This window comes from Leucopleurus acutus (assembly GCF_964270905.1).
Source record: "Leucopleurus acutus genome assembly, chromosome: 13".
In the NCBI taxonomy this organism is placed as follows: domain Eukaryota; kingdom Metazoa; phylum Chordata; class Mammalia; order Artiodactyla; family Delphinidae; genus Leucopleurus; species Leucopleurus acutus.
In genome coordinates this window covers 4745347-4764911 of record NC_139155.1, presented here as the reverse complement: position 1 = coordinate 4764911, position 19565 = coordinate 4745347, and the positions used below count along the sequence as shown (strand labels likewise).

The 19565-nt window shown below is 37.2% G+C and overlaps 1 protein-coding gene across 2 annotated transcripts in view; it reads left to right on the top strand.

The window, feature by feature from the left end:
• ZNF407 (zinc finger protein 407) overlaps positions 1–19565 on the top strand; it is a gene marked incomplete at its 3' end in the record, with an annotated part of 417799 nt that overhangs the window by 243979 nt on the left and 154255 nt on the right. For both annotated transcript variants that reach the window (XM_082853707.1, XM_082853708.1), the window contains exon 7: positions 5376–5496. In XM_082853707.1, coding sequence (XP_082709833.1) covers positions 5376–5496 — 121 coding nt within the window. The remainder of the gene's footprint in view (positions 1–5375; positions 5497–19565) is intronic.

Sequence of the window (19565 nt, the reverse complement as noted above, 5' to 3'; positions counted from 1 at the left end):
TATGTGAGGGAAACAGGCAGAAAGGAAATTTCACCAGCAGGATGTATGCAGGCAGCCCTGTTGACTTACAGATAGCATTATTCAAGGGTAGTTACTGTCTCACTCATAGGTTTATTCATCCTTCTGGCTTTAGAATGACAAAGAATTCAGAAGGACTGTTCCCAATGCACCAAATCAGTTTGATCACTCCATCAAAAATTTTTCCTTAGTAAGTGTGTACACCTCCTCACGTAGCACCTGCAGTTAACAAATATTAGGAAACTGAAATTCTTGTTTAGCATTTTTAAGATTTTCTTTCACATTTAACAATCTAGAAGTTATTTATTTATCGATTTATTTTGCTATATATTGAGACTAACAAACGAGCTACTTCTGTATTTCTGAAGTGTATTTTCCTGAAGAAATTACCTGAAATTTCCCGAAGAAATGATCGTTTCTGGATAAAAAAGAGATACCGGTGAACATATTCAAACAATAGTATTGAACATGTAACAGAATTGAGTTACAAAGTAACTATTATGCACAGATTGAATAAACTGTAGTCTGTGTAAGTTGACACAGAGTTCTTTTCCATCAAGGGCCCAGACATGCTTGAGCCTTCCTTTCCTTGGTGGTTGTCGCTTAGTATGTAGCATACTTTGGTAGCATTATATTTTTTCTCTGTCAGCCTATAGATTTTTCACAATTTCTTAAGACTACATAGTTTAATCTGTTGTGTTGTCAAGTTAAGCATGAAATGACAATTGATAGTTTATTGCAATACAATGTCAGCTTGACATGAACTTCAAATTATTAGAGTTATAGAGAATCTAAATGACATTATTCTTTAAAAGTGTTTTTTTAAGTTTAAATTGTGTCACATAAAAATGCCATAAAAGTTTAAATGAAATAAGATTGATACATTTACCATATTTTTTAAGTGTTTATGTTAAACCTTCTCACAAAGAAACTTAACGTTGAGGAGCTTGGATGACCTTTTATTTATACCACTGACTCAGACAATGACTCCATAATGTTACCCCTCTAGATTCCTGCCAGATCCATGAAAAATGGATAGATTAACGATGTCTACCAAGGCTAAAAGAATAAACCAGTTAGCAGTGAGTCTGATGCCAACGTACTTTCAAACACTTCGTTTGAATGGAATAAGGAGATGTCAGAATATATTTGTGAATTTGCTTAACGAAAAAAATATTTAAATTGTTTGACCCCTTAGATTCATGATATTAAAAGTGGAAGATTCAAGCTACCTAATTTGAAGTCTTAGTATATAGTTTCAATAGTCATGTCAGTATTGTATTGGCATAAAGATTTCCAGATAGATCAAGGGAGCAGAATAGACTCATGCATATATCTGTCCATTGTTTTTGACCAAGGAACAACCTTTAGCGATAGATTTAGCAGAGGATGTGCAAAACCTCTTCATTGGAAACTTTAAAGTATTGCCAAGAGAAATTAAAGAAGACCTAAATAGAGCAATATCCCATGTTCATGGATTGGAAGACTCAATGTTGTTAAGATTTTATTTCCTCTCACATTGATCATTTCAAATCCCTCAAGCTTTTTTTTTAAAGAAATTGACAAGCTGATTTTAAAATTCATATGGAAATGCAACAGTGAAATATCAAACAACTTTGAGAAAGATGAACGAACTTGACTTACACAACCTGACTTCATGACTTATTAGAAAGCTTTAATAATCAAGTCATTCTGGTGTTTTCATCAAGGTGAACAAATACCTCAATGGAATGGAATAGAGATTACAAAACAACCCACACCTACATGGTCAACTGAGCTTTGACAGAAGAGCAAAGGCAGTTTAATCTTTTCAATACATAATGCTGGAACAATTGGCTATCCATATGCAATCAAAATAAACTTTGATCCATATATCATGTCATATACAAAAATGAACTCAATCTAAATATAAAACTTAAAACTATATAAATTCTAAAAGAAAATTTAGGGGAAAAATCTTTGTGATCATGGATTATCAAAGATTTCTTAGATACCAGCACATCAAAAGCCTGATTCATAAATGAAAAGAATCATAACTTGAAAAATTATAAATGGAGAACTTGAAAACTTTGTAAATTATTAACTTTTCTTCAAAAGACACTGTGAAGGGAATGAAAAGACAAACCACAGACTGGAAAGAATATGTATATATCATAACTCTTATAAAGGATTTGTATCTGTAATATATAAAGTGCTCTCAGAACACAGTTTTAAGAAACCAACCAACTAAAAAAGGGTCAAAATATTTGAACAGGTACTTCACCAAAGAATATAAATGCATGGCACGTAAGCACATGAAAGTGTCCTCAAATCATCATTAGAGAAATTCAGGTGTAAAGCACTAAGCACACTGCCTGTTGGTGATGATTTGCAGCAGTGGGAACTCTGGAGCACAGCTAGTAGGAGTATAAAATGGTCAAACCACTTCGGAAAACAGTTTGGCAGTTTCTCACAAAGTGACGTATGTACCTACCGTATCAATGGATACACGTGACATTCACGTAATGAATACTACTCTACAGCTCAGCGGCAAAAATAAATCACGTATTTACACCTGGAGCAACGGGAGTGAAGCACAAAATAAAGTTGAGAGAAAGAGGCCAGACAGAAGAGAAGTACATACTGCATGCTTCCATGTGTGTACATTTCTAGAAGGTACTAGCTAATACATAGCGAAAGAAAGCAATGAACATTTGCTTGGGGATGGAATGAGCAGAAGAAAGACAGGGCACAGGGATACCTCTGTGGTGGTGCTTATGTTTGTTACTTTGATCGTGGTAAGAGCTCCATTCTGTCTCCTGTGTCAGGTCTAGACAGGTGATGTCAAGTCACTGAAGTAATTAATAATGAGTGTTTTCATCCAGGTGAGTGCTTCCCTTTGTGTTTCTGTTTTCCATGTGAACTATTCTTTGACATTGGTGTACAGTTAAGATACTCTTAATTGAATTTAATGAGCAATTTAGTCTTTATAATGAATGAGGAAGTTTCCAGATATGCTTGTGTATGAAGGTTTATATGTTTCTATGACAGAATATTCCCGCGTCAAATGTGAAGAGATTGCGCGATTTTATTTTAACTCCATGCAATTCGAAGATCATGTCTTATCCCTCAAATAAAAGCAAAACCTGCCATCATCGTGAAAGTTATTGTTTTGTATAAGTCAGTTCAGTACAATTGAGCTGTCTATAAACCAGCAGTTTAGAAACTGAGAACAGAGAGTTATTTAGGCTGACTCTGGGTGGCCACTTGATTGGGGTGTAGTACATGGGAAATGGCTAAAAGAGACAAACCCCCCTCTCAACTCCAAGGTTTTTACTCTGCTGTGTATACGGTCTTCTTTTTACAAGAATAAGTCAAATATTCCCTGGTAGGATCTGTTAAATGATGCCTCTATGTCAAGTTCACTAACTTTGCGAAGCCATTAATTATTTTATGTATATTATAGGTTTTTACTTTGTTATTGGTTATGAGCTCTTGATGAGAGCCATTTGTGTGCTGCTTCTTTTATCTTTGTGAGAGTAGTTTGCAGTTTCCAGTGTTTAGGCAGTCCTGTCCCCATAATGATGAAGCGCTGGTTATTGGGCACGCTCCTAAGTATCTTACCTATGCCTTGTCTGCTTTAATCCTCACAATTATCTCCATGTTCGGTGTATTATCCTCCTGATCTTGTTCAGGGGTTTACCAGGTAGGGAGTGAAATGTGGCAAAACCTGGACTGGGATTGAAGTCCTTTTGGTTTCTTCTAACTGCTGCCCTGGGCTGCAATGACAGATAAAATGCCATCAGATGAGATGTGTATGCATTCAGTAAATATTACTGCAGTTAATGGGCAAGGCCATATAAACAGGCTTAGAGAATGTAGGACAAATTTCTAAACGTTCTGATTTTCAGGGCAGACATAGTTTTGTTGCTAGCTGAATAGATGTAATTTTAAACCAAGATATTTCATCCCTCATTTTCTATATGTTAGTGTACTTATAAAACTATTACAAAAACATGGGAAATAAGTAACAAGTGGAGTTACATATGTAAAATTAATCCGTCCTATGTGTAAAATTTCTCAGGAAAAATGTCTCTTGACAAGAGTATTTCTGTATATCACAACTGTGTTTTGAGGAAGAGGTGGTGAGGTTTTCTCTAGTTCACATGTAATGTGAGCTATACACATATCATTTTAAGTTGCCTGGTAACCACATTAAAAAAAGGAAAAAGTAATAGGTGAAGTTATTTTTTATAAATAGATAATTCAAACAAATACATACAAATTATTATCATTTCAACATGAAGTCAATATAACATTATTACCAATATTTTATTCTCCCCCCGCCGCCCCCAGGACTTTAAAATTTGGTGTGTAGTTTGCACTTCCAGCACATCTCAATACAGAGGCCAAATATTTTATCTGTAATTCATGATCTGTATTTAGGTTTGATAAAATTTACATGTCAAAAAGTAGATTCTCTTTCCCAAGCTGTTCTAGACTTAAACATTTTTTCAACAGGTGAATTCAGTATCAGTTTTTAAATTTACATCAGTTAAAATTAAATCACCCCATCTCAGGTGCTCACCAGCCAGTACAGCTAGTGGAATTAAAAACCAGTCAGACCTGATTTCTTTGAGTTTGTGTGTGAAGGAGAGAAAGGTATTGATCAGAGGGCCGTGAGTCCTGGGTAGGTCCTTGAACCAGCACAGGGGTGAGCTGTATGTGCAGAGAGATCAGGTGTATCTACACAGGGGAGATGGAATTTACAGGGCTGTTAAATATTATTTCAAATGTTTCTTTGAGGCCTCTTTACCTTTTACTCAACTTAGTGAATTACAATTTCTCTTCACTTCTAACACTTTTTAAATTGGTGTCAATTTATCGCTTGGTTTTATTTTTTTCCTTCATATTTAACTTTAAGATTTCAGTAAGTTTTACACTGTGTATTCAAAGTATATCTTTGTTACATACTTTTTCATGGTTTTAACCTCACTGAGATTTTTATAATGGCCCTAATCTAACAGTTTGTTAAATGACTCAAAATACAGTGCTAAACCAAAGCTGATATTTATGTTTTTATCTGGATGAGTGCTTCACTGTGTGTTTCTATTTAGATTAGATAATTTAGAATCCTGTGTGTATAAGTTACATGTGAACTGCAAAATGTATATCTTGCTTCTGTTCTCATAGAGAAATAAAAATCAATGGTATCTTCTAACTTTCTCACTCTGTGAATAAATATTCAAACATCCCAAGTATGTGTAGTCTTAAAATTTCATGGAAATGAGTGTCTTTTTAATTGTTAATAACAGATTAAGCCCTTCATTTCCAATATTTGTAATTATTCATCTACAACTCCTCTTGATATATTTCAGGAGAAAAACCTTTTAAATGTGATGAGTGTAACTTTGCCTCCACGACCCAATCTCATCTGACGCGGCATAAGCGGGTACACACAGGAGAGAAGCCCTACAGGTGCCCCTGGTGTGACTACAGGTAACGATCCATTATGAAGCAAGTGGAATCAAGTGGGTCCTCATGGTGGGTGAAAATCCTGTTAAACTCACCATAAACGAATTGTGTTTTTGAGTAACGTGAATTAGCATGATTTAAAGCATGATTCATATATTAGGAGTGGGAGTTTATTACACCACCTAACTTTGGTGACTGTTTTAAAAGATGTAAAATATTTTTCCATTTTTTACAATCTTAACGTTTAGGTTTTATTTTTTTTTGGCTGCGTTGGGTCTTCGTTGCTGTGCGGCGGCTTTCTCTAGTTGTGGAGAACGGGGGCTGCTCTTCGTTGTGGTGCGCGTGCTTCTCATTGTGGTGGCTTCTCTTGTTGCAGAGCAGGGTCTCTAGGCCTGCGGGTTTCAGTAGTTGCAGCATGTGGGCTCAGTAGTTGTGGAGCATGGGCTTAGTTGCTCCGAGGCATGTGGGATCTTCCAGGACCAGGGCTCGAACCCGTGTCCCCCGCATTGGCAGGCGGATTCTTAACCACTGCTCCACCAGGGAAGTCCCACATTTAGGTTTTATAATCCATTGATGCACCTGACTTTCAGGTGATTATAAGGGACCATCCAATTAATCAGTTACTCAATGCATATGGCATCTCATCTACTATGAGTGAGTCACTCATTTAGACAATGAAGATAATGTAAGAAATGCTTCCTGCTTTTAAGGATATTGTAGCATAATGGGTGGCTTGTAATGGTAATGTTAGTAAATACTTCTAGTACAGATGTCAGTGGCATTTAAAAACGCCAGGGGAGTGCAAAGAGAAGGAACCAGATCAGTCCTGCTAGAGGAGAAGGCCTGTCAGCCATGGCTTAAAAGATGGGCAGCTTTCAATCACGTGTGCGTTCTGCGAGGATGCAGGGAGGTGATGGTACAGCGTGGCATTTCTGTGCCGAAAGCATGTTGGAGGTCATGAGTGCTCCGTCCACTCGTGGAGGCCACAGCGGCTAAGTGACATCTGCCAGGTTGCAGAGTGACTTCACAGAGGCCGCAAAGCACAGGGTCAGAGAAGCAGGAGTGGCGAATGAGCCTGTTTTACTCTGTGACAAGGTCCGCATATCCCGGGCCTGGTGGAAAATGAAAGGCGGCTGTAGGTTGCAGCTCGATCACGCTGTGTGGGGGGCCTGTGAGCATAACTTCAGAGCTCACTGTGGTCTCTGAGACACCATGCAATGCGCAGGCAGCTGAGGGACATCTTCTTAGGGCCTTGATCAGCCCAACTGTGGGGCTGAAGGTCCCATGGACCCTGTTGTGCATGAAGATGTGGAAACGTTGAGGGTAGTTCTTCAGTGCAGCCTGCCTTTGTTACATATCAGAGTATATACCTTAAACCTGAAGCCTTCATTGAATAATAGATTTTTGTATTCCTGTGGATATAGCCTGTGCGTTCAGTAAATATATTGCCATAATCTCTATTATTATCCTCATTATTGCATTAAGTTTTATGTTGAAGGTCATCTAATAGTACAGACATATTACGGGTATATTTCATTCATCAATTATTCATTCGTTCCACATTTTCTCAGTTCTGTCTTTGCCTAACACTAGATTGGTGTTTCTTTGAGATTTAATAAAATGGTGATCCAATTAGAGGTAGACATAGAAATTCCGAGGAGCTGAGAGTACGAATTCTTTAAACAACAAACATTATTGAATGCTCTTTTTCCTTATTAGAGGTCATACTGTAGTTGCCTTCCCTGCAAAACACAGGAAAACAATTACAAATTTATAAAAATTTCCCTTAATTATCTCTCTTAGCTGTTAGGATTATATTCTTTCAGTCTGTACTTTATGCCTGTTTTGAAGCATTGTTTTTTTTGGTGGTTTCTTTCATTATAAATTTTATTTTTCACACTTAACAAATTGTATAACCATCTTATGTCATTAATCCTGTGTAACTGTGGTTCTCAAACTATAATTTTTAAGTCATAGAACTGTTACTTCAAACAAGATCTTGTACAGACCCCATGTATAAAATAGGTAAAAGTGGTGTCTACCAGTTACAGATTTCAGAGTTACAGTCTGTAAGTCACTTATTATAACACTAACGAATATCATATAAGACTGTTTGACAAGCAAAAAGTTTTCAAATGGGGGGAGTTCTTGCTAACAGTTGCTGTTGGATTAGCCTTGGTGTCCAGTTTATGACTTTGCAGGGAGCGCTCAGCAGGGGCGGGTCGTCAGGAGCTAGGCTCTTGAGGCTCACTGCAGCCGTTCAGCCTCTTCCTCATTTACAAAAGACAGATGATTTGGGTACGAACTTCAGGAACACTGCTGACGTGCGGTGAGGAACACACTAGATCACTTATCCAGAGCTTGGCTGTGCACATCAGCCCTTGTTTTCACTCTCATCTCAGGTTAGGACTTCAGATGATTGTAGGCTTTACTTGACCTGACAAACCTCAAGATACTGTTCAGTGAGGTAATGCAAGAGTTTCAGTGCCTTGAAGGTCTTTAGTGTCTGAAAATTATAATACATGCCATGATGGATTTTTTTTTTTTTTTTACAGTTTTTGAAGTTGTTAAAAAAAAAACCCAAATCAATTGTTAGATAATGACTGAAATACCTTAGAGTTTCAAAAGGCCTAGTTTGAAAACCACTCTTTTCTTCAATGTAATTTTAATACTTGCATGGCCTCTAGTTAGATTGTTAAACAATAATAACTTTATTAAATTTTTAGACATTTCTGCCATTTTCAGGTTTTTACTCCAAAAATACTTTTACCTAAATCTCTGTGTGTGTCCATGATGTTTTTGGAAGAAATTCATAGAAGTATGACTTAAGGCTATTAATAGTACTGCTACAAAGATTGGGATGTGAATTTTGTTTGGCTGATCAGTACTGTGTTTTGGTACACTCAAGTCTCTGTATGCATGAACATATTTCTAAGTATTTCAGGTTTTCTGGGCTTGAAATTGTATTATACTTTTGCGAAGGTCGAGGTCGTGTTACTTGTCCCCTATCCAAGTTATCACCTTGAAGTAGCATCACGTCCGTTTGAGCAGTGCGTTGCATCCAGCTGGATCCCGTCCGTATCAGACCTCTGTGAGGCACTGTCGTGAAAAGGAGCTGGTGTTTTCTAAGACTGTTGTCACTCTCCTATGAATTAATACTCAGGATGTTTACATCTAGTGACTGCTATCAAATTTCCTGTTGAAATGCTTAAAGTCCTTGATAAAAGGGTGATTTTATCTTTATTTAAGCCTTTTTAATAAGTTGAATATTATTGAAAGTAAATAGTTTGAACACTTTCTGTTCACGGGACAGTTTTATCATTCTGCGTATATACAAGGTTGGGTTTGCTTTTACTAATGAACAAAAGACAAGTTAACTTGACCAGGAGTATGAAAAACTTCCAAATATATGAACACTCCTAAAGTTAGTGACTATGAATGAAATGTAGAATTTTCAATGGATACCTTCGTTTTCTTGTTGAGGAGAATAAGATTTTTAAATGAGCAGGTAGTTAAGTTCATAAAGATTGTTTTGGTTGCATAGCATGGGAAGAACAAAATGCTTACCATATCTACCTTACAACAACAAAGTATCTTCTTTCACAAGATAAAGAAATTGGAGTAGGTATGATTTCTGTAGAATAAAAGTATGTATAAGATGATCACATATTTCCTGAGAAAATACGGTCATATTTATCTTATCAGTATCTTTCCATAATATTTTATTGCTTAAAATATTTAAATACTTTTTTCATATTTAGATTTTTGTCTGCTTAATATAAATAGATAAACATTATTCCTGTAGAATATTCCTGTTGTTGTCATTATTAACACTTATTTGCAGGTAAATTACCATCATTAGAAACTGAAGTATTATCTAAATTTCATTTGAAAATATATTTTTCATTTTATAAATTGAACATCAGTGGAGAAATTTTAGTAGTTATAATTATTCATGAAAAATGTGAATATAGATTTGTTTACAAAAGAATTTTATAATTGGTCTTTTGAACCTGGGGCTATTTTTCAAGTTTGCATTATTAATTTAGACAGTGACATCTCATTCTGTTTAGATGTAAACGTGTACCCTTTTCCTAAGCTTTTACTGTCTAAGATATCCAAACTTCGAATCCATTATAGATCAGTATATTCCATCATTGCTCCAAAACTTTTTCACTATTAATTAGTATTCATTATAATTTCGAAGCATAAATTTAGATTCATAGCACGCTGTCCTACCATATTATTTATGCAGCAAATTCTTTAGATTTTTTCCTACCTTAAAATGGAAACAATCTAACATTTTTCTATACTTTTATTTTTTGTTGTGTTTTAATTGTCACTTCTCTATTAAGGAGAGAAATAGAAAACACTTTAATATGTTATAGTAAGTACCCTTTCTAATAATGTAAATCCTTATTTCCCCACGGAGTTTATTAAATATCAGGCTGCACTCTGTTGCACTGATGACACTGGCTTTCACAAGAGATCTGATGACTTGCCCTAAAGTTGGCTGTAATTGGGCTTTCTTTTACGTGAAACTCACCTTCTCATTGGCTTCCATTTTTTAAGGTTAATAAATGCATATTAAACAGTAAACCACTGATAAGTCATGAAAAGTAACACAAAATTCTACCTGCAGTATTAGAAATATAAACGATATTCTTACATGACACTTTAAATGTCATTTAGTAAATCAAAGAAGACTAAAATTCAGCCCAAAGTATGCAGTTTGATCATTTATTTATTGCATCCCTATTATTGATCTTGGAATACCTTCATTGTTCCTTAAGACTGAGATTTTTGCTCAACTGCATAATTGCCTTAGGTGCTGCCAGTGTTACACACACTCTTTTAAAAAGTTGTTTTTACTGTTCTACTTTTCATTTTATTCACTATTCTTTTTTTATTATTTGAAATTATAACTCCAGTTAGCAATATGACATATCATAGAGCTGAGGAATAAAATTGATAAATCCTGCCTCATATTAAAGATTTACCCCCATTGTTTTGCTGAACTTGGAAATACACTCTGATTCTTTTCCTTACTTGATGGTTTACTTAGCTCTCGGCCAGTGTATTTCGTAGAATCATTAATGCACTAGGTTTTGATCTCAAGAAGGGTTTTCATTCCTTTTAGATGAGGGGAGGTTAAGAATATTTGATTTACCCTTTGACCCAAGTAGTGGAGTCTCAACAAAAAATGTACTTTTTGTGATATTCCCCAACGTCTCTTTTATCACTCTTCTAAATATTTCGTTTAGTATTTCTTATAATCAAATTTGGTAAGTTTTTACACACATGACTAGACTAGGTAAAATTTAGTGTTTGTCACAAGCATTTGAAGTGTGTGTGTGTGTGTGTGTGTGTGTGTGTGTGTGCGTGCGTGTGTGTGTGTGTATCCTAGAAAGTTTTTGTCAAAGAATACTTTTAATTTAATTGAATTCTGTCTTAACTTTACATGATGCTGGAAGCATTTTTAGGATAGTTTTAAGATGTAATGCTAAAAAAATTATAATAAACCTTTATTTCCCTTTAAAGTTTGTATTAATTTCTCAAATACATATTTCTATAAAGTGTCTCAGTTACCAAAACTTTTTCAGGTCTTAGATAATAGTATGCCTTTTTACATAATTTTGCTGTATAAACATTTTATGTTTATTAGGCTTTACTGAATAATAAGGCACTAAGGCCTCAGTATACGATGGGATCATTGTTCTGTCTTCCATTGTTTCAGCAGCATCCTGACTTGGGGACTGACTCTGCAGGGGATAATTTCCTCCCTGTGGATGATCTCCCCTGAGGGTTCCTGTTTTCCTTTGGCTTCCTGTGCAGGTTCACAGGTTGTAGCAGGAGAAGCAATAGATGGATCAAACTTGGGTTCGCCCTGAATAATAACAAGGAGAAAAACCAGATTTTGTCTTTGTATCAGAACATCATATATACTGAGAGAGAAGTGAAATTATACATAAGGAAATGAACAGCACACATTTCTTTTTCTGAAGAATCAAAGGTAGCATTCATTTATTTTGGGTGATTTTGAAGTTCCTGAAGAGTAATGACACTGCATAAAAATAATCAAATGAAAATGTCTAATATTAATTTATATTTGAAGCAAGTTGATTGATGCCACAAGCCTAGTTATATCAGAACGAAATTTAAATTCAAAACATTTTGTCAGTGAAGTAAGCCAGACAGAGAAAGCCTAATATTGCATGATATCACTTATGTGTGGAATCTTAAAAAAAACCGAAAGCAACAACAACAAAACGGTCAAACTCATAGAAACAGAGAGCAGAAGAGTAGTTGCCAGGGAGTGGGGGAAACAGGGAGAGGTTGGTAAAAAGGATACAAACTTTCAGTTATGAGTAAGGTCTGAAGAGCTAATGTACTACATGGTGACTATCATTGATGAACTGTTTTAAATACTGGAAATTAGCTAGGAGAGTAGAACTTAAATATTCTTACCCAAAAATAAATAAATAAAACATACCAGTCAATATTATTTCATTAATATCAAGTCTGTTTGTTATGTGTTTATATTCTACTCTATTTTAACTGCTAATCCAGTTAATGGAATAAAAAGCAGATGTCCTAGGCTGAAAGGTTAGTTTGAAAGTCTCGAAGCCCAGTTACTTTGCAAACTTTTCTTGGGATAATGACAATTCCAAGGCTTTCCTCCCTTTGTGGTCAGTTCCTTCTGGGAGGCAGATGTGTCTGTTGTACTATGTTTGTAGTACTTGTCCTGGTAGATGGCCCCTTCCTGCTTGCTACCCTCACACAGTTCAGTGAGCCACAGGTAGATGTCAGTATCGTGGCTGGTTTGTGGAACCGTGTTTGGTCATTGGCTGCATAAATATTGCTTAAGAAGATTCTCCTAGCAGGTGTCAAGATGGTACTTTATGGAGCTGTACTATCTTTCACGTGGAGTAGATGTTTCTGGTAAGTTTCCATGGGATCTTTTGAGGGGTTCCCTAAAAAAAAACATAATTGTATATTCAGGTTTTTCTATCCTAATTATGAAAGTTGTACTGTATATAAGTGTATTTTTTATTCCTAACGTTTATGTTTCAGCAGAAATTGAATTCTTTCTGAACAAATCTCTCCTAATTTTCTCTGATCATTTTATTAGTGAATTTCAAAAAAAAAAATCTCAGTAATTCTAATTGTGGTTTTGATTTAGTTTTGTATTTTCTATAACATATATGTCTAATGTTATGTTTATTTGTAGCATATTTTACTCATACTTTTTTTCTCTGCCCTGAGATACCCAAGCACATAGACTTTAAAAAATTTTTGTTTAAGCCTATGTGCTAATATAGCACAGTATTTATGTCAGACCTTTAGTTACTGTTGGTAAATTTTCATCTTACAGAAGTTGGTTAAGTAAAAAAAAAAAAAAATCTGTAGACTTGAAAACAAATAGATTCCATAGCATTAAAAAATATAAATTGGTTCATATGTCTTTAAAAGGGAGAAAAATCTAAGATAATTTGTTTATGACTATAAGTAATTATTTGTTGATGTAGCTGAAATCGTCATTGAGATCACAGATTAATTAAAAGAGCCGTTCTGAACACAAAGTGACCATACATTCCCTTTGCTATCTCTTAAAGTAGAATCTAGATAAACATGTTTATTTACCCTGCTGTTGTTGAGTCCCAAATCCAGTCATTATAAAAAGACCAGCACTATCTTTGGGGATGGTCTTTCTACAAGGAATTACTATGGATAGTCCCTTGGGTGGTAGTTAGATATATCTGTATATATTGTGGTAGAAAGAAAGGCCTTAGAGATGAAAAAAATAGAAAAAAAATTTTGGGCAATAGTCTCTTGCATAAGTTATTCCTCAGACACTAGAGCTATTATCACACAACAAAACACTTTACTATGTAACTATCTGTATCTCCCGGCGTTAGAGGCTCTTACAGTGTGTAGCTTACTAGGAAAACCCTGTAATCACCAGGATTATCTAGAACAACAGTTAGTGGAGCATCAGGCAGACCCTTCTGGTTATATGGTTGAGTTTCACAAGGTCAGATGTGGGGCTGAGAGAAATAATAATACCTTTGAAGTGTATAAAAGTTTGACCACCTGTCATTAGTTCAGTGAGAATGCTAAGATCTTAGTTATTTCATTTTGTTTTTGGATCCTTTGTTTCAGTATGTTCTGAAGTATTGCCTCTCCGGGGCCTGTAAAAAACTGGAAGAAGGAAGGAGAAGGAGAGAAAAACGTGGAATGTTTAGGTAGTGGGGACCCAGTGGTCTGTATGAGGCAGCTTCTCTATCAGTGTGCCTTCTAGACCTCAGACCCCTTCAGTGGAATAAGATGCTGCCTTCCTGGTAGCACCTGTGTATGTTTTGGCTTTAGGTTAAGAATGTTTGTAAAAACAAGATTACATCTTTTCTCACTTTCACATCTTTATTTTCTTAATTAAGAGAATGTAGCACAAACCCTTTGTTGACTTTTTCCTATTTATGAGAAGTACTGTGCTTGTGAGAAGTTCTATAACAAGAAGTATTCCCGAATATTTTCCTTTTTTGGAAAATGGTGTTGTGCCTTTCCTTCCTGCATAGTGAGCTGTACTTGAAATAAACCAGAATCTGTTATTCAGTAACATAATATGCATAATATGTAATGTGATACTTTTCCCTGCAGGGAATTTTAACGTAATATTAACCTTCCTCTTACCCCTTAAACTTTAGTTCCTTACTCTTAATTCTTTTGGTTTGCATCTTGCTAAACAACCCTACTCTCTCATTTTGTATCTTTTATATCAGTTGTGACACTGTTTGGGGTTCTCTCACTATTTAAGTTTTGAATCATGTTGATTAACTGAACTCAGTCATATCTTTCCTGATTGTTTTGGTTTTTATTCATTTTAAATTACAACTTTTAAGAAATATGAAATGAAAATGAAATGTCATAAAACAAATTAGAATTTTCCCATACAGAGAAAATGTGGTAAACTTTTAGTGCTTATGCTTAACTAAATCAGTTAATCTCTTGGATTGAATTATTTGAGGTAAAACGTGGTTGACACTTAAATTTGAGTAGTTTGTTTTGTTCTAAAAACCTCAGATAGCTTTAATTTTAATTAAAAGTAAGATTCTGTCCCACTTTCCACTCCCAAATTATATTTTCCATTTGATTTTAAGTTATCTTCTCATGTCGGCCAGCCTGGATTGTAGGCCATATGGGATTATGTGGTGAAGGCGGGCAAGAAGTCCTGTGGGCCATTTAGTCCATGCCAGGGAGTTTGAGTTTTACCCCAAAGGCAGTGCGTAGCCAGTGGAGAATTTTAAGGAGGGAACTGACATATTCATATTTTGCTTTGCAGCAATCACTGACGCAGTACAAACGAAGAGGCAGAGAGGGGCACAGCAGGTGTTGGGAGAGCATTTAAAGGGCAATTGCAAAGGTGCAGGCAGAAATAAGTGACTAATCCAAACAAACTAACACAGTAGCCATGAAGGATAGAGAGAGAGGCCGATCCCAGTGCTCGTTAGGAGGTAGAATGAATGAACACGGTGACCAAATGGATGCATTTGGGGACAGGGTGACAGAAAGATGCATGCCATCCTTTACATGCCTAGGCTAGGGCTGCTGAGTGAGCGGCAGTGCCATTTACCAGGTCCTCACTCCCGGAGGAGAGATCCCTTTAGCAAAATGACGATGTGTGTGGGTTGGATGCATTGACTTTGAAGTGCCCATGGACATCCACATGGAAACGTGCCAGTAAATGTGTAGGTCAGTGCTGGTGTATGTGGAACTTGAAAGCATCGACGCGATTGGCATTTCCCTTGGAAAATGCGGAAAACGAAAAAGCAGAGGGGCAAAGAGAAGTGTCAGAGAGACTGAGAAGTAGCCTCCTGATATGGAAGGGACCTCCGGGCAGCAGGCAGGCAGCACTCAGGGCAGTGCACCTGCCACAGCCACCCGGACGGCATGGGTTCTCTGGGGAAGCCCGGTCCTAGCACAGGGGTAGGAGCAGAAAGCACGCGAGGGGTCAGAGGTGACGTGGTGAGGATACTTGCTAGCTGGTCTTGAAAGGGGTGTCTTGAAGGCTGCTTCCTGCAAACGCTTGGGGAGCTGGGATAGCTGCATGCGCAGAGAGCTGGATGCACATTGTATTTGTGTGTTTGTTTTCATCTGTTTGCTTAAGATTGCTTTTAAAATTATACTAAAATGCTTACAGGCGGAGGTGAAAGAGCCAGCTGAAATAATGAAGTTGAACAGTGCTTTTACCTAAGGGCTCAGGTGGTGCATGTCAGGTGAGGGTTTTGTGACGCATCAGGGGCGCTGATAACGATTTTGAAGAATCAGCAGTGCCTCCCTGTTCCCACCTTGGGACCTCTCGAGATGGAGAGCTACAGCTTCAAACCTCTGAATCTTTACCCTCCCACAGTTTGGGAATACTGCGTAGCACCAACTTTTACCTTTGTTGTGTTCAGAGTTTTGAATCAAAGAACATGGAGACTGTGTAATGGGACTGTTCTGCCCTCCCTACATACACATTCAAACATTGGAATTTTATTTGCTTTCTATGAGGAATTTTCTTCCACAAAATATTGTACTACTTTAACTGTTATACATAATTCAAAAATTTGCTTGGCACTAGCAAACAATTCAGGGCAATCATTTAACAAACATTCATCTTAAATGTAATCTTTTAAAGTGTGACATCTTTTCTATGACTTATTCTAAACAATTTTTGCTAATGTCTTAGGGTTTTTCTAAGGCCAGTAAATCTCATGGGCCCCTCTAGTGACATCATAAGCCAGTGGAAACTCACAGACGTTTATCGTGATGACACCTGACCCCCATATATATGTACAACCCTTGCTGTTTGTTTTACCTACCTTTCATTTGCGTGACTTCTTCCAAATAATTATAGATATGGTATAACTCTTTGACCAATCACAGCTTTGATTATTCTTCTTATGTCCATTTGTACTAAAACTTCTGTTTCACTGTTTTAGATTGACCCCTGCCTTCTTCAAATTGCCATATTTCTAGAAACATATACGCTACTGGAATGGTCCTACCAAGAGAAACGTTAATAATAAGGACCATGTGGGTACTGGAGTTAGTGTGTGTATAGTATGAAAAGAGAAAGCAAATACATCACTCCTTAGGGTGAGGTAGGGTACATGATTTGTTTTCATGACTTAAGGTATATTATAACTGCTGAGTGTTGGTGTCAGTTGTACTAAACCACTAAAAAGTGGAAATAAGTCATATATATTGCCCCACAGGTTGATGTATGCTTTTCTTTTGCATTCACTATCATTTTGTATGGATTTCCTTTGATTCTATTGGAATTTTTGCTGCTTTGTTTCATTATAAATTATGGTTACCACAAGACAGTTATGGCTGCCTCTCAGATTTTGGTTTTAGCTTGTTTCTCAGCTTTAAAAATGAAAAGCGCATTTCCCTTTGCAAATTGAGATAGTTCTGTACATCTTGTAACAAATTTTTGGCACCATTTCCATGAGTACGAATAAAGGTAGTAGAAATACCACAGCGCCCCTGAGGTAGGTTCATTTTAGCATTGGCTGCAAGGTGTTATTGAAACAGTTGGGGCAGCTTCCTTTCTCTCTCTGCTAACACAGCTTTCTTAAGAAGAAGGCTCTCAAAGACGCCACCTAGGAATGGCAGTGAATAAGTGTGTCATTGGAAATGTACCCTCAGACTCAAGGAGCTATGTGCCTGGGAAATATATGGACGATATCAGCGTGTGTGTGTGTGTGTGTGTATATATATATATATATATATATATATATATATATATATAAATTAATTACATGTTCCTTCCAATTAATGATTTCTGGATGGCCTGTGAAAATGACGTTATGAATGTAATGATTACAGAATCCAAATCCTACCTCTTGTTATGTGTACTTGTTTTTAACTACACACGCACACACACATATTACCTTCCTTGCATCCATTTTTAACACAACAGTCTTCTAAAATGTTGTGGGTTCTGATGTAAAAGAGATTCGGAACAAGGCTCCAGTTTTATTCTTTTTTCTTTTTTAGTTGAAAACTGGAAGCTGTGTCTGCTTTAGCTGTAAAAGCACAATCAAGGCCCCATGATAAGTGAGTCGGTGCTGTAAAAGTAAAACGAATTTTGCCTTCACTCACATGAACTATAGAAGGAGGAAGCTTTATTGTCCCTGGGAAAGTGATAAGGCAGAGTAATTGTATATTATACTGTCCTGGAACATCTGCCTGAAGACTGTTGGAGCAATTCATCCATCATGGACGATACAGCATGCTTTGTCTTTCTGCTTTAACCCGTCCCCACTGCTGGCCTGCGCAGAGGTTTTGATAGGGACTGTGCCTGGGCCGGGGCGCACATTAATCAGTCCCCTTGTTCAACACTCCAGCTGACATAATTACAACCTGCGCACAGCAGTTATTCAAGTCGAGTCCTTGTCACTCGTGGTGCGAAACTACACAGCCCCGATCCCGGAGGAGATTGCCTTATCACACAGAACAAGGGCTCGCAGGAGTCGAAGAGAATAGAAATGGGAAAATGTCTTCCGGGAGTACTGTATATTCCTTTAAAATAAGACGTTTGAGAGACTTACAAGGGACAAAGGGAAGCACTGTGTGCAGTGACTGAAATGAACCGGTTATGATTGTTAAATGGGTTACCTGGAGCATTTCTGTAAAAACGGACGTAGATTATTAAATACATTCGATGGCCCCCGTAATCAGTAATTCTCTGAAGTTTCTTCAGAAGTGATCGCAAAACTTTGCAGTTATAAAAGGTTTAAACGCTCCTTGATAGGACTCAATTTTACAAAATAAAGTATGCATTTAAAATCTACTCTCAGTATACACTTAACTCAGAGAGCTTTGTAAGGAATAAACGTAGAGCCAGAGAAAGAGCCTTTCAGGAGACTTTCAAAGACAGAGAAGTTCACTGTTTCCTGTGGCCGGAAAATAAACTTTCCGTCTTATTATTTGCCACACCTCCTCACTCTAATCCTGGTGGCTTGCTGGCCAGGCCCCTCCAGTATACCAGGTGTGAGGGACGCACTCTCCTTTCAGCCACTTGAGAAGTATTTAAAATTTTATCGCAGCCCCTCCCGTGCCCCTAATAGACCAAGGGAGTCTGTGGGCATGTAGTGAATTATTGTGATCAGGTCTGCACACCTCCCCAGTGAACTGCGCTCTTACTCATGTGTGCAGAAGCTGTGGGTATTTTAAGTCCAGCCTTTTAAATTTTTTTTTGTCTCTTTGACATTATAAGATTGTCCCAAGTAAAATCAAGTGTGGCCCAGACTCAGAAATGTTGTGAAATGTATTTTTGGTTCAGTTAAAATTTTACTTATATAAGCTTAAGTTTGAAAAGCTCTCAACGAGTAAAGCTACAGTAAACTACTACATGTATTTATATCTTCAATTGTAAAGCAGTAGTATTTGTAGCTGACTATTTCAAGCCAGAGCTCGGTAAGCACACACCTGCGTGTAGTTGAGGCCCTGGTGAGCGTCTCTGTGCGCCTCTCTGCCCTCCTTAGCCTCCCCTACAACTGCGATTCCAGTGACTGCTTGGACTTAGCAGGAGGGGCAGGCTGCACTTGCCTCAACTTTATTAAAGATCCTTTTCTTCGGAAGGCCTCTCGTCCACGTGCCTTTCCTGGTTTCACATCATTTCACTTTGCTAAATTAGCTAGTTAACAGAAAAGGAGAGACTAACACTCTGTGCGGTAAGGACGTAGGTTTGTAGAAATGAAAAGCTGGAGTGGGGACTCTGTTTATTTCAAAGGTCCAATATAAAAAGAGTGGCAAGATAACAGCGGAAAGGATCTCCACCAGCACTCACTGCAGCCGTGCAGAAAACGCGTGGGAGGACGAGCAACATGTACGGCTAACGTGGTGTTCTGATTTCTCCAGTCACAGACTTCAAGCGGTGTTGTTAGCTCAGCCTTGAAAAATGTTTCTGTGGTCAAGTCAGTTTGAGAAACACTCTCTGTATTGCACTGCCTTCCTGAGACGCGTAATGAACAGCATATTAAAGACTCACAGGATTCCTGCTGTAAAGAAAAATATATAGGGACCTCCCTGATGGTCCAGTG